Source organism: Balaenoptera borealis, assembly GCF_965194805.1.
Source record: "Balaenoptera borealis genome assembly, chromosome: 21".
Taxonomy (NCBI): domain Eukaryota; kingdom Metazoa; phylum Chordata; class Mammalia; order Artiodactyla; family Balaenopteridae; genus Balaenoptera; species Balaenoptera borealis.
In genome coordinates, this window is record NC_138880.1 from 9,472,853 (window position 1) to 9,487,446 (window position 14,594).

Here is a 14,594-nt window from a genome sequence, read left to right on the forward strand (position 1 = left end):
AGGTTGATTGTAGAACCCCTGCCCCAGAGACTCTCTTCTTCCTTTACATCCACACACATACATGTTTATACCTGTCTGCTCACTCTCACACTCATGTGGTGCTGGTTTGTTTCCTCCAAGTGATTTTGAACAAAAGCCTTGATACCCCCTGACAGATCAGGCTATTCTGCCTTTTGTGGGCATAGGGTACTTTTCTTTGAATTTCTGTTTACGTATCGACGTGTGATTGATGTCTTTCCTGTGTCTTCATCCCTATTTTCCTCTCTCCAAGAGTTGCGAAAGTTTTAGGCCAAGCTCAGGAGGAGCCAACATGTGGTAGAAAAACTTGTGTGTAATCTATAGGCTAAAGAAAACAAAAAGAAAAAAACAAGGACTGGGAAATCTCTTATATTCCAAATTAGTCCGAAACTACAGAGGAATCTTTTCATTGCCGGAAGGATTGTGAAGCATCTACAGAGAAAGGCTACAAAGATTAATAGTTGGAAACTAGGACCCTGGAAAGGGGATGTTTATGGGTTCATTTGGCCTGGAGAAAGGAGAACTAGAAAGTGGCCTGTGGGGGGCTCTTTCACGCATAAAGCGTTGCTCTAAGAAGAGGCCACAGTAGGTGCCCAATGAACCTTCATTTACAAAGAAGCTAGTAACCAGCTCTCCACCATCTCTAACAAGGGCTGAAAAGGAGGACACATGGCCTTTTGTTATAGCAGTTGGGACTCTGCTTAGATATCAGAATGACCTTTTCTACAAGGAGGGTTGTTAAAAAAAAGCCTCCTTTCTGAGGGAGCTTATGAAATCTCCTTTCAGAGGCTCTCAAAACCGGCGTGACTTGACAGTCGTCTGCGGTTATTTCATTTTTGGGCAAAGTTGGCGAGAAAGGCTAAGTGACCTTTCAAAGCCCCTTCGAACTTCAGAGTTCAAGGACTGGGTATTAGCAAGTTCCTGTCTTCATGAATTATAATCACACCGAGGCATTCATAGTAACTTATGTCCCCAAAGGAATAAAGCGAAGGGCTGTTTACTTAGTTTGCCTTCCACTCTCCACAGGACTCTCACTGGCAAAACATATTAATGCCGCTTATTCATGGAAATTCAGCTCAATTCCCATGGTATGAGGTTAACTACATATAAGAATCCATTTTACAGGATTAGATAGGTACATCAAATGAACAAAGGAGGACAACAAAATGCCTTTCAAAACATATAGCTAGGGAGTTTGGGACTGACGTGTACACTCTGCTATATTTAAAATGGATAACCAACAAGGACCTACTGTACAGCACAGGGAACTCTGCTCAATGTTCTGTAACAACCTAAATGGGAAAAGAATTTGAAAAAGAATAGATCCATGTGTTTGTATAACTGAATCACCTTGCTGTACACCTGAAACTATCACAACATTGTTAATCAACTCTACTCCAATGTAAAATAAAAAGTTAAAAAAAAAGATGCTATTCTGTTTTATCTCATTAGATATCATAAAATGACCACTGCTCCCGTTTCAGGGAAGAAAAAAAAAAAAAAACTCAGCAACTTGAATTGGTATATATGTGAGGCAGTGAATTACTAAGGAATTCACACATAAATACAAAGAGAGGGCTGAGAGAGGCAAAATAAATAGGAGGCTAAAGATCCAGCTGCTGTGCTGGGCTTCCAGGAAACAGCCATCTGTGGACCAGTCCCTCCTTATCCAGCACAGGCAGTGCTATGTAGGTACAGAGTCATGTGCCCAAGTATTTAACTGCACGCGGAAGCATAACAGAAGTTATTGTTCGAGTTGTTTATACTTGCTGTCATTGAGAAGCAACATTTTTTTCTTCAACACATCAGAAAATAGCTTTTAAATGGTCAGCTATGGTCAACCACGGTAAGCAATTCCGATTATATCTGCATTGCTTGGACTCTCATAATCCTGTCACCAATCAGCATCTCGCTTTTCCAACTTGCCATCCTCCAAAACCTCCTTACTGTTGTCATTAATAACAACAGCAGCACATCCTTAAATAGCACTTACTACGTGCAAGGCACTGTTCTACTACTTTACACTTATTAACTCATGTTAATCCTTCCAACAACCTTGTAAAAATGTGCCCAGTTAAATGTGTAAACTGAGGCCAGAAAATCACTTGCCTTGCCCAAAGCCTCACGATTGGTAAGTAGCAGAGCTGGGATTCAATCCAAGGCAGTTGGCTCCAGAATCGATTCTCTGGCTCATTCTCTATCCAGCTGTTAACCTCTGTCCTGGTCACACTGCCTGATACTGAAACCGTGTACCAGCCCCTGTGTCCTTGTCTTCTGAAGTAAAAGTTGGACTCAAAAGTTAATGATTGGGAAATGTTAAGATGTAGAAATAAAGAATAGCTGTTGGGCTGGGGAACTGGTAACAATTAAGACGATAATTCTGCCACATAACAGAACTCCCAGTTCCCTGAAAGATACAGATAAAGGCCTGACACACATTCCTAAATTGCTTTTATAGGAAGTAGACCCCCACCAGATGAAGACTGCTGCCCACAGGAACACAGACCCTAGACCGGTTGGAACCAGAAGGTTGATGATGCCGACTCCCAATTACCTCACCACCAGCCAATCAGAAGAACGTCCACGAGCTAATCCCTCCCTGCTCCGTGAACCATTACTATAAAACTCCTCACTGCCCCCTCCAGGGCGGGACACACAGGCTTGAGGGCGTTAGCCCATTGTGGTCCCCTTTGCCTGGCAAAGCAAAAAAGCTCGCTCTTTCTATTTCATCCCAAACTCTGTCTCTGAGATTTCATCCGGCACCAGTGTACAGAGGCCGAATTTCGGCAACAATACCTCTTGCTGGCAAGGGTAACCCAGTAAAGAAGCACTAAGCTTGTGCTTGCTTCTCTGAGAGCTACAGGTGTGATCACATTCTCATCCTCACAACCAAATCTATTTGAGGTAGGTATCATATTTCCTCTTTCACAATGATGACTTAGGTGCAGATAAGATAGAGACTTGCTCAAGGCTTTGTCATGAGAAAATGGCACAGGCAGCATCTGGACACCCATCGGTCTTCACTCCCAAATAGCTTAACCATTAGAGGGTCGCTCCCTGCACTGAGGTCAACTTGCCCCGCTGGAGAAACTCACCAGCTAGACTGGTGGGTATCATCAAAAATCCGATGCTTTGCAAACTCACCGGGGCCCTCCTTGCAGCCGAGTAATTATTGGATTCATGTCCTATGACCAAATAACACTTTTCATCAAAACAGTTACTCTGAACTTTGTTTCCTTTCTTCAACACCCCTGCTTCTCACTGGCCCCTTTTCTAGTTGAAAAAACACAGGCCCTCCTATGTGAGTTCCCTCCTCCACAGCTCAGAATTCCTGTGCTCCTTCTTGCGTTTTTCCTTTCCTTTTCCCTGTTCCCTGAACAGCTGCTTCTCCTCTGTCCGGCCAGCTCCGATCCACCCTCTCCTGCGTCCGCGGGTACCTGGCTTCATTCATTATTCCCTTTTGGCCTTGCATCTTTCAACTCTGCCTCCACACCTGAGCCTTGCCTTCTGCCTGCAAACACAGCCTGGTCTCCCTAATCACCTCCCCCCCAAATCCTTCTCCCGACTCTGATAAACCTCGCAAAGATGCAGTATCTTTTCACATCCACGAAATCCTTAGCTCTTCGTCGAAAAGAACTTAAAGCATTTGTTTTTAACATCAAACCTTTCATGATCCATGTTCCATAATTTCCCTAACCAGTTAACCTCTGTCCTGCTGAAACAAAAGAATAAATAGAATACATGCATATGATGAGAAAATGTTTTAGGAACTATAAAAAGTTACACTACACCAAGAGAAAATTTATCCTCCAACTAAGCCAGACAGAGAAAGACATATAATACCATATGATATCGCTTGTATGTGGAATCTAAAAAGAAAAAGGATACAAATGAACTTATATACCAAAGAGAAATAAACCCACAGACATAGAAAACAAATTTATGGTTACCAAAGGGGGAAGGGGGGGAGGGATAAATTAGCAGTTTGGGATTAACATATACACACTACTACATATAAAACAGATAACCAACAAGGACCTACTGTATAGCACAGGGAACTCTACTCAATATTGTGTAATAACCTATAAGGGAAAAGAATATGAAAACAACCCGATATATATGTATATATAACTGAATCACTTTGCTGTGCACCTGAAATTAACACAACATTGTAAATGAACTATACTCCAATAAAAAAATAAATAAAATTGAAAAAAATAAAAGTAACCACTCTTGATAGTATCTTTGAGATCTTTCAGGAAAAAAAAAATGTAAATTTCCATTTTTTTTTTTTTTACCATTTTTACTCTAAAAACTCTATTATCCTTATATTTCTATATTATATTTCCTTTCCTGTATGTTGCTCTTTTTCCCCACCATGTACCGTATCTTGTAGATCTTTCCTCTATCAGAACCTACAGACCTGCTTCATTTCTTTTTACACGTGCCTAAGCCCATTGCCAAGCTGTATAATGATGTAACTCGTTCACTGTTTCTGTCTTATTTGGTTGTTCTCTTACCCTTTTAAAGTCTGGCTCTTGCACAAACCACTGTTCCCCTCTTGAAGATTGGTCTCAACCACTCCATTAATAGTAATGTTCTTTGTCTTATTCTTTTCTACTGCTCTGCAGTAGAAACACAAGAATAGCCAACCCTTCCTCTAGGGGAAAAAAAAAAGTTCCTTAAATTTGATTCTTCTAACTTCTCTTTTCTTATTGTTTGGGAACTACCCTTCCTTCTCAAAGTTCTATAAAAGATCTTTAAAGCTCAGTTCTTGGCCCCTTTTGCTCATCTAATCGGATCATCACTCACACGCAGACAGCGCTAACTATTCCTCCGATGACAAACAGTCTCAAACCAAGATTTGCCTCATCGCCTATGTGAAGACCTCATCCAACATTCCCTCCTGCTCGATGGATAAAACCATCACGCAACTGTGTGTTGCGCTAACATCTCAAATTTGTCATCTGATTGATGAATTCACCATTCTTATCTCTTCAAATACTTTCTTTTCTTGAATTCCCTTTTTCTAGTAATGACATCACCAGAGACCAGGCTTGAGACTGAGAGTCATCTTTCCTCTTCTTTCCATCGACCCCTTCCCCAGACCACTGACACGCCTTACTGATCAGATCCCCAGTGCCTCTCACATCTCCGTTTCAACAGGAGGCACCCACATTGCACAGTCACATCTTACCTGGTACCCAGGCCCCAGTCTTTGTTCACTCTGAACCACTTTACACATGGATTACTCTCTCCAAACACGGTTTTGGCACTGCTACTCCAATACCTTTCAATAACTCTAGTAGGTGCTGAGTTCACTCCAACAGGGACTTTCTTTACAGCTCAAGACACTTTCTGCTCTGCCCCATCCTATTTCTCAACTGCTTTCGCCCATTTCTCATCCATAGGGACCCTACTCTTTGGCTAAATCTGACTACAGGCATAACTCAAAGATATTATGGGTTCAGTTCCAGACCACTACAATAAAGCAAATATCGTAATAAAGTGAGTCACACAAACTGTTTGGTTTTCCAGTTAAAAGTTATGTTTACACTATACTGTAGTCTGTTAAGCATGCAATGGTACTATGTCTAAACAAAACAATGGATATACCTTAACTAGAAAATACTTTATTGCTAAAACATGGTAGCCATCATCTGACAACACAAGATGGCCACAAACCTTCAATTTGTATAAAAAAAAAAAAAGCAGTATCTGCAAAGCTCAAGAAAGCAAAACACAATAAAATGAGGTCTGCCCATATCCATTTTTTTCAAGTAGAACTTGTACTTCAGTAGACTTTTCTTTCTTTTTGTTCAGACTTTTTGCTTTTACTGAAAGGCTCTCTCCTCTAATATTTGTTTTAATTCTAACCATTCTTTCAAGATTGACAGTAAAGATAATCTATTCTATAAAAAATATTTCTTTTAATTAATTAATTTATTTATTTATTTATTTTTGGCTGTGTTGGGTCTTCGTTGCGGCGCGCGGGCTTCTCATTGCAGTGGCTTCTCTTGTCGAGGAGCACGGGCTCTAGGCACGCGGGCTTCAGTAGTTGTGGCACACGGGCTCTAAAGTGCAGGCTCAGTAGTTGTGGCATACGGGCTTAGTTGCTCCGTGGCATGTGGGACCTTCCCGGACCAGGGCTCGAACCCGTGTCCCCTGCACTGGCAGGCGGATTCTTAACCACTGTACCACCAGGGAAGCCCCAAAAATATTTCTTGATAATGCACATTCACATGTTTTATTCTTCCTTCTGAGTAAAGTTGCCATATCAAGCAAATACAAATATGACATAGTTAAATTTGAATTTTAGATCAAGAATGAATAACTTTAGTAGAAGTATTTCTCATGCCATATTTGGGACATGCTTATGCTAAAATGTATTCACTGTTGATCTGAAATTCAAATATAACTAAGGGTTCTGTATTTTATCTGGTAAGTCTACCTTCAGACCGCAAAAAGAACTGTGTTTTTTCCCAACAGATACGAAGACCAAGGTAAAATGAGAAATAGAGTCAAAAAGCAGGATTTTAACTCCAGTCCTTGAGAAAATGACTTCACTTTCATTTTCTATTCTGGAAATTAAAGATATAAACTCTAACTTTGAATATACTAACACGTGGAAAGATGGGGCCTGTGAATTCACATTTTTAGCAAGTACCCTGGGTTACTCTGATGCTGATGAAAATATTGGTCCATCACTTATTCACTGTGCCTGTGCTTAGTTCCAAAGTATTTAATGAACGAAATCCCATCATGTCCAGTAAGGTCAATGATATTCTTGAAAATGGTGGTAAGAAAAGGTATACACTTACAATGGAATAAAAATTAGGTAATAAAAAGATTGAAAGTAGTAAGAAAATTATAAATGTTGCACATATGCATGGGTTGAATTGATTCAGAGTTGGAATGATTCTGAAGGACAAAGCAAGTCATGCAATTTGTGGGAAGTGCTATGTTTATGTAATGGAAAATAATCAGCAGGAGATGAAGAAAAATGCTGGGTAAAATAGAAAAAAAATGTGCTTTACATCATGGCTAGAAGATTAGCATTGATGCCAGTTGCCTCATGTTAATTTAGAAGAATCTAGAAGCCTATTGAGAACTTAAAGATATTATGGTTCAAAGTTGCCGATCGTTCTATGGGTTCAAGGTACCATTCAGGTCTACACAGCCTGAAAGAGAATGGTCCAAATTGCCAGTGTAGACTGCGCATCTTCTGAGGAGTTCCCTAACCCTACGAAGATCATAAAGAATGTGTATTCCCAGAATCCACATTATTCCACTATGGATGAAAGCAGTGTACTTGGGGAAAAGATGTAGAATGGAGTGTTAGTAAGGAGACGAGAAATACCTAATTTTCAGACTGTAAGGACACATTTGGATCATTCTTTGATAGAAATGATTCTGGGAAGCATCCAGCTTGGACTTTAACCTAGCACCTGGCACAGAATAGATGATTATTAAAAACTATCTCCTTACTTCCCCTCTTCTCAAATCCTTTATTATCTTCTACCTTGTATTGAAGTTGTGGGGAAGAAGCCTTTCTTACTGTTTCCTTCACACTTCACTGGGCCAGGACTATTTATATAGAATAATTGTGCAATAAATATCTACTACATGAATGAGTTAAAATAAATATAAAGAAACAAAGTCTTTATTTTCACCTTAACAATAAAAGGCTCTGTGCAGAGTTAGCAGGAAGATGTATGACCATAATAACAAGTATGAATTGAACATCTAATACATACTAGGCACAGTGGTAAACGCCACAAGCATAACGGTGAACAAGATCCTATACCATCTACCAGATGGCAGGAGTTATGTCTAGCAGAGAGGGAATCCAGCCTGGGATAAAGGCAATGAACATATGGTGTAGAAATAGGGAAACTGCTTGATACTGAGCCAATTACAGGAGTAACTAACTCAGACTTGGGGGGCTGGGGGGAAGATGGTGAATGCTTTGCAGAAGTGAGACCCAAGCCAAAACCTGGAGGAAGGATAAATTCAACAGGTTAAGATTAGGGGGAGAGAAAGTTTTCTGGCAGAAGTAACAGAATGTATAAGGAACTTTATGCCAAAATGGGCCCAGGGTATTCAGACAACTAAGAAGCTTTGTTTGGCTGAAGAATATGAGAAACTGTGAGAGGGTAGGAAGGAAAATACCTAATGATTCAGCTGCTTGAGAGAAGCTGATACGCTTAAGAAAAGCCATCTGAGACCAGATCATAAACATTAAGTACTTTGGACTTTATCTTAAAAATAATGGTCAGCTAATGAAAAGGTTTAAACACAGAGGTCATGTGACCAGAACTGATGTTTTCAAAAGGTCAGATAAATTGATGTCAGCCAAGATTGGATACAGGAAGCAATGGTAGAAATCCTGGTTAGGAAGAAAGATGGCCTGAACTTTAAAACATTTTTGTCTGGGACACCCTTTTCTTTTCACTTGGTTTTTCTCTTACTACAACTGGCTGTTACTTTTCTGTCTCCTCTGCAGTGACTTCTGACCTTCTCTACATCTAAATGTTGATGTCCTCCAGCGCTGAGTCCTCAGATACCTTCTCTATTCACACTCATTATCCAGTGATCTCATTCAACCTAATGGCTTTAAATATCATCTGGACAGTGACAAACCCCAGATTTATGTCACCAGCCAGGACTCTCCTCTGACCTCCAGACTCATATATTCAGCTGCCTGTTTAACCTCTCCATTTAGATGTTTAAGAAGTATCTCAAATCTAGCATTTATAACACTGAACTCTTGAGTCTCCCTCCAGATGTGCTAAACCAAGTTTTCCCCAGATCGGTAATGGGAAGTCCATCCTTCTAGTTGCATAGCCCAAATTCTGGAATCATCCCTAATGCTTTTCCTTCTCTCAAACTCTATATCCAATCCATCAGCAAATCCTTTTGACTCTGCCTTCAAAAGATATCCATAACGGATTATGGCCCATTTCTACAATTTCTAATGCATTCTGTCTGGCCCAAGCCACAGTCATCTTGAATCTAGGTTATTATAATAGCCTGGGTATTGTAACAGCCTAGATTATTTTAATAGATTATTGTTACAATAGATCATTGTGACAGATTTTCTTGCTTCTGCTCTGGTTCCCTGTATGTTTACACTCAACACAGCAGGTAGAGTTTATCCTTGAAAATATTAGGTCATATCACTATGAATAAACACCCTCAACAGCTTTCCATCTCGCTCACATGAAAGGTCAAAGTCGTTACAATGGCCTATGATACACTTGGCAGTTTTTCCCTGTGCCCCACTTCTTTGACCTGAGCTATTACGACTCTTCCCTTTGCTGCTCTGCTCCAGATACCTGCCCTAATTGTTCCTCGGACACAACAAGCTCCCACCACACAGCCTTGGCATCCTGCTGTTCCCTTGGCCTGGAATGTTCTCCTCTCAGATACCTAGAATGTTTGTCCTTGTTTTTCTTTCAGGTCTCTTCTTAAATGTGATTTTATTACAGAGACCTTCTCTGAACACCTTATACAAAAAAGCAACACTCCCTCCATCCCCGCCTGAGCCCCTCATCCTGCTTTATTCCTCTTCACAACACATCACCACCTCCACAGCACTGAGCACTCTTATTTTCTGGTTTGTTTTTTCCATCTCCCCTCACTGTAAGCTTTGTGGGAGCGGAAACTGTATCTGTCTGGCTCAAGTGTTAATTCTCCACCACCTAGAACATGTCCTAGCCCATGGGAAGCACTTGATGAATAGCTGCTGAATGAATGGAGGGATGGATACGCAAGAGGGAAAATGGAGAGAGTCAGTGAACTTGATCTATGTAGGTGGTAGAATGGTTAGATGGTAGTGATTCATTGGGTACTGAGCTGGAGAAGGGAGAGGAAAAAGACAGGGGTCTAGGAGGCTGTCCAAGTGTGGGACCCAGCTGAGTTAAAGGCATAGTATTCACTGAACTAGAGAAGATGGGAAGAGGCCTGGGTTAAAAACAGGGACAGAAAAGGACATATTCAATTTTGAAAAAGCTGAGATTCAGGTTATTGGGAGACATTCAACTGGCGAAGTCCTGGAGGCAACTGACTCTAGAACGATTAATGGGATTCGTGCGTAGCGTGCGTTTCTACTAGTCACAAAACAACTACGTGGAAAGGAGATGGAGAAAGAATATGTTCTGAGTTATTTTCTAGGGAGAAGCTGAATCCTTTTCATCCCTAAGGAGAACTTACTGAAGCAGTCGCTCCTTGGGGGCTCACAGCCCCTCAGAAAGCCTCATCCCCAAGACTCCTCCAGGAGTCTGTCTGCACGTGACCATCCATCTTTCAGCCTGACTCTGGGGGTACGTGTTTGCCATTCAGAACCTCCTATATTTTACTGCACTTCCTGACATTGTTACACAACATTTATTGAAAGCACATTTGATGGTAATGAAGTTTCTATTAACTATGATTAAATCTCCTAAAACACCTGAAGATAATTTAAGATGCGCAGAAGCAGAAAATGAAACATTCGGTTTAGTACATTAGGAAACGTAATTGATTAAATTATCTCATTTACAATAAGTGCTTTCAGGAGCGATGCTGTGCACATATTTCCCCCCATTTGTCATTAAGATTTGCCAATAGGCATCTTAAGACTTCGCTTTCTTTTCACACCTCCCCGCACCTCAAAGCCGGATCCTCAGCCCGTCTCACACGGATCTGCCCGGGAGGCTCCGAGGGGTGCTTTCCCTCCAACCAGCCTGGCAGAGGATCACGTGCACGGCTATATATAGGAACAGGTTGTTTCTCAATTATCTTCATAATTGACTTTGATTTTGCATCAGTGATGATTCATGGAATCTTCAGCGAAGCCCCTCTCTTTCAACGAACAACCGCAGCCCGCCTTCATATAATGCTCTCCTAACCGTGCAGCCTCCAGAACCCGGATCCGATGCCTCTGCGAGCCTTTCGCAATCACATTGATTCTGTTAAGGTTTTATTTTTAGGAAATCACAAATTAAAACAGTTTAAGCGGTTCCGTGGCAGTATCCAGCAATTAAGCATGGTGTAGAGGAGTGAGAACCCCAAGCAAAACCTCCTTCAGGAGTCCCCGAGGACCAGAACTAGCTACTGTGGGGCTTATGGCTGGAATGTACCCAAATTTGTACCCAAATTAGAATGGCACGGGACTCACAAACTAAGCGTGAAATTAAATTTTCAAAAAACACACATGCATTTCTGAGGAACTCTCCCATTGGCCGCCACATGGATACCCCTAATCTTGCTTGGGCTGCACACAGGGGCCAGTGGATGGTGAGGGCTCTGTGACCAGGAAGCCCTGGGGGACCACTTACTCCAGCAGTCCCTCTGAGGCCTTGGCCCAGACACAAGCCGAACACTCAGTGCCCCCTTTTCTCCTCCACCCTAACACGCGTGCGCGCGTGCACACCCCCCAATCAGGCTTCCCCACCTTCAGTCTTCCCATGAGTTCCAAATCCAGCATGCACGGCTCCAGAGGGCCGCTGCCTAAGTCCCAATAACGACTTTATGGGCAGCAGACAGCAGGGAAAACAAGAAGGTTTGTTTTTGTTGTTCTGTAAAGTTCTCAGGCTCCAGAAGTCATGGCATCTTTCTATCTCAAGCCTGCCTGAAGCAACATCTGAAGTATGAACATCACAGCTTTACTGCATCTTTCTCTCATGTCACCTGACCCCCATCCCAAGGCACCGATTTCTGTCTGTCTTCACAGGGTCTTAATTCTTTCAAAGAAGGTGGCTAATCGAAGCTGTTAACTCTCCCATGCTATTTGAATTTTAATACCCTAGGATTTAAAAGATCAAAAGCCATTCATTTTCGACCAAAATAGGAGATACTGGTCAAGAACGTCTTTCACAAGCTTTACAAACCGAACTGGCTAGGGAGCTGTCTCTTTCTACCATTGCTAAGAGCTGCAATGCTGATGCCCTTCTATATGGACTCTGACGTCTATATGATGCCCTAGTATACTTTACATATTTCTGAGAATCATTGGGGGAACATATTAAAATGTAGATTCTCAGGAGCTGCCCCTGCGCTGGGTGTTCAAATTAATTTGTTCTATTCTGGGGTGGGGGGGCATATTTAACAAGCTCCCACCATAACCCAAGATTCTGATGCATGTGGTCGCTTATCTAAGTTTCGAGAACTATTTTTCTAAGAAAAATAGTTCTCAATCCAAGCTGCACATTGAAATCACCTGAGGAGCTTTTAATACTAAGGATTCCTGTGTTCTAAATCCCCTCTTCCCATTTTGATTTCACTGGGGTACAGCCTGGGAATTGGGATTTATAAACGGCCTCCAGGTGGCCCTCAACTTCAGCCGGGGCTGAGCACCCTGGGGTTGAATGCCGAGCTGCCAATCATTCAAGCTGTGCTCTGTCCCCCAAATCTACTGGATGCATAAGATGGAGAGAATGCAACGGCCTCTCCAGGAAGCAAGCCAGTGGACAGAGACCTCGAGCCAGCACACACACCCACCAGGTTCAATTCCTGGCCTTTTCACTGTGGAATACTGGTTCTTAGTCTACCCAGTTGCCATGGATTTCAGGGTTCTTCTCTTAGGCCCCCCTGCCCCCTCCTAGGTGGAGAGTCTTGTAATCAGGCTATTGCCCAAGGCTGCTCTCATGAAAGCCTGTACTGACAAATAGTTATTAATTTTAATGAGATAAATCTCCTCAGAAATAAGTCCTAGATGACATCTGCAGATAAATGGACTGCTCTTGGCCGGCGGAATCAAGAGGAGAGATTTACTTTTACTCTGAATGGGGGGAGGGGGTGTGCATATTTCTGTTCCATTTAAACCTCTGATATAGTGACTCCAAACCCAATGAGAAGAAGCCCCCCAAAAGCCCTGGATCTTTCGAAGGAACTTCAGTTCTGTTTGGCTCCTAAACAAATACCACAGTAAAGCAGCAAATATGAGAATAAATGATATTCACAAGAGGAAAAATAACTTACTTTGGGGTTTTATTTCATGAAGAGGTTTTTTATCTAAAAGAAAGAAAGAGAAAAAAAGAAAGTTGCATTTAATAATTTACACGGAGCAGATATATTTCGTATATCCCTTTACGTCTACCTCTATAAAGGAAACATTTTCTCTCTTTCTGTAGACAATACGGATTATGTTATTCATATTTATCCTTTTCATTCTAATTTTTAAAATTTTTCTCTTTTGCAATATTTTTCTTGGATGACTGCTTCATTCCTTCAAAAAAAAACACAAAAAATCCCTCAGGCTTACTAGAGTTTCTTTCTCTTGCATTTGTTAGATTCTTATCGGCACGATGAGAGCAGTGAGCTTGCCGCCTGTCCCTTTTTTATATACAGCCAGAAGACTGCTCAGGTAAGGGATGCTATTTCACTATATATGATGATAGAAAAACGAACCATGAATAAATATTTAAAGGGATCCTGCATTGGTTTGCAGTTATCATGGTCTGGATAAAATGTTCCAAACTCTGCTTTTTTTTTTTTCTCGTTGGGTATAGGTGCTACGGTATTGTGAGCGTGTTGAAGGTTTATTTTTAAGGAATCACACTTTTTTGTTTCAGATCTTGATCATCTGTTAAAATGTGGATGATCTCTTTTAATGGAAAGGTGTCCTTTTTAATCATGCTATTGAGCAGGGCAGCGGTCAGATGAGATGGATAAAGACAAAAGACACTCGGTCTTTTCTAAAGCAAGTTAGACATTCTTATCCATTCTCTTCATGGCTGGCCGTTCATCCACCACCCCCTGCCATCTTCCATCACCAAATATTTTGCAAGCATCTTGCAAATCTCTTGGAGACGTGGTGCCTATGGCTTGCTTTGTCTTACACTACAGTCCCTCCACTAACCATTCCTCCTGCCGCTGGTCCCATCCCAGGCCAACACAACTCCACCACCATGCAGAAACCTGGGAAGACCAGGTCTGACACCCTGTCAAATTCCAGAGGATTTGCAGGGTGCGTCACCCCTCTCATTCGCGGCTTCTTAGGGTGCAGATGGAACACAGTCAGACTACAAGAACCGGGGCTGTTGCTAAGCATTCACAGACTCCCATAAGGCAGGGGACCTTGAAAAGTCACCTTGTGTAGCCTCCTTCCTCTCTTTGCCCGAAGGCGAGCCAAGCAGGGTGAGACACTGTCATTTTGGATTATGTTTTTAACTGAATCAAATCTCGCACAGTACACATTTGAGAACTTCATAAATATTATCTGGCTGACTGCACCGTAACCCCTCCCAGGCAGACAGACACAGCTAGGTTCCGAATCCTTCACGGAATATCTCTTACCCTAACCCACTCCTGCACTTAATACTGATTTTGACAGAAAACCCTTGCCGTGTGCTTTAGATACAACTCTTGTGTGTTTTGCCATCTGATTTGTGATGGAAGTAGCTTATAAAAGTTGTGTGTAAATCACACTTTTGCAAAGGGGCCACCATTGTTTTCTTACAATAAGGGGAAGTTAACAGGCAAAGGGTAATATCTGACAAATCTTTCTTTAAAAAAGAAATCCTCGTAAAATATAATAATTTGTTCAAGTTGATATGATCGTATTCAGATTCTTACACTGTCAGGTTTCTTAA

General features: G+C 41.7%; 1 protein-coding gene across 5 annotated transcripts in view; it reads right to left on the reverse strand.

The window, feature by feature from the left end:
* The window catches only part of UNC5D (unc-5 netrin receptor D), a 582,894-nt gene that overhangs the window by 79,966 nt on the left and 488,334 nt on the right, over positions 1 to 14,594 (reverse strand). For 3 of the 5 annotated variants that reach the window (XM_082374961.1, XM_082374960.1, XM_082374958.1), the window contains one exon: positions 12,982 to 13,014. The exons of the other annotated variants lie outside the window; for them this stretch is intronic. In XM_082374961.1, the coding sequence (XP_082231087.1) occupies positions 12,982 to 13,014 (33 nt within the window). The remainder of the gene's footprint in view (positions 1 to 12,981; positions 13,015 to 14,594) is intronic. 5 annotated transcript variants of the gene reach the window in all.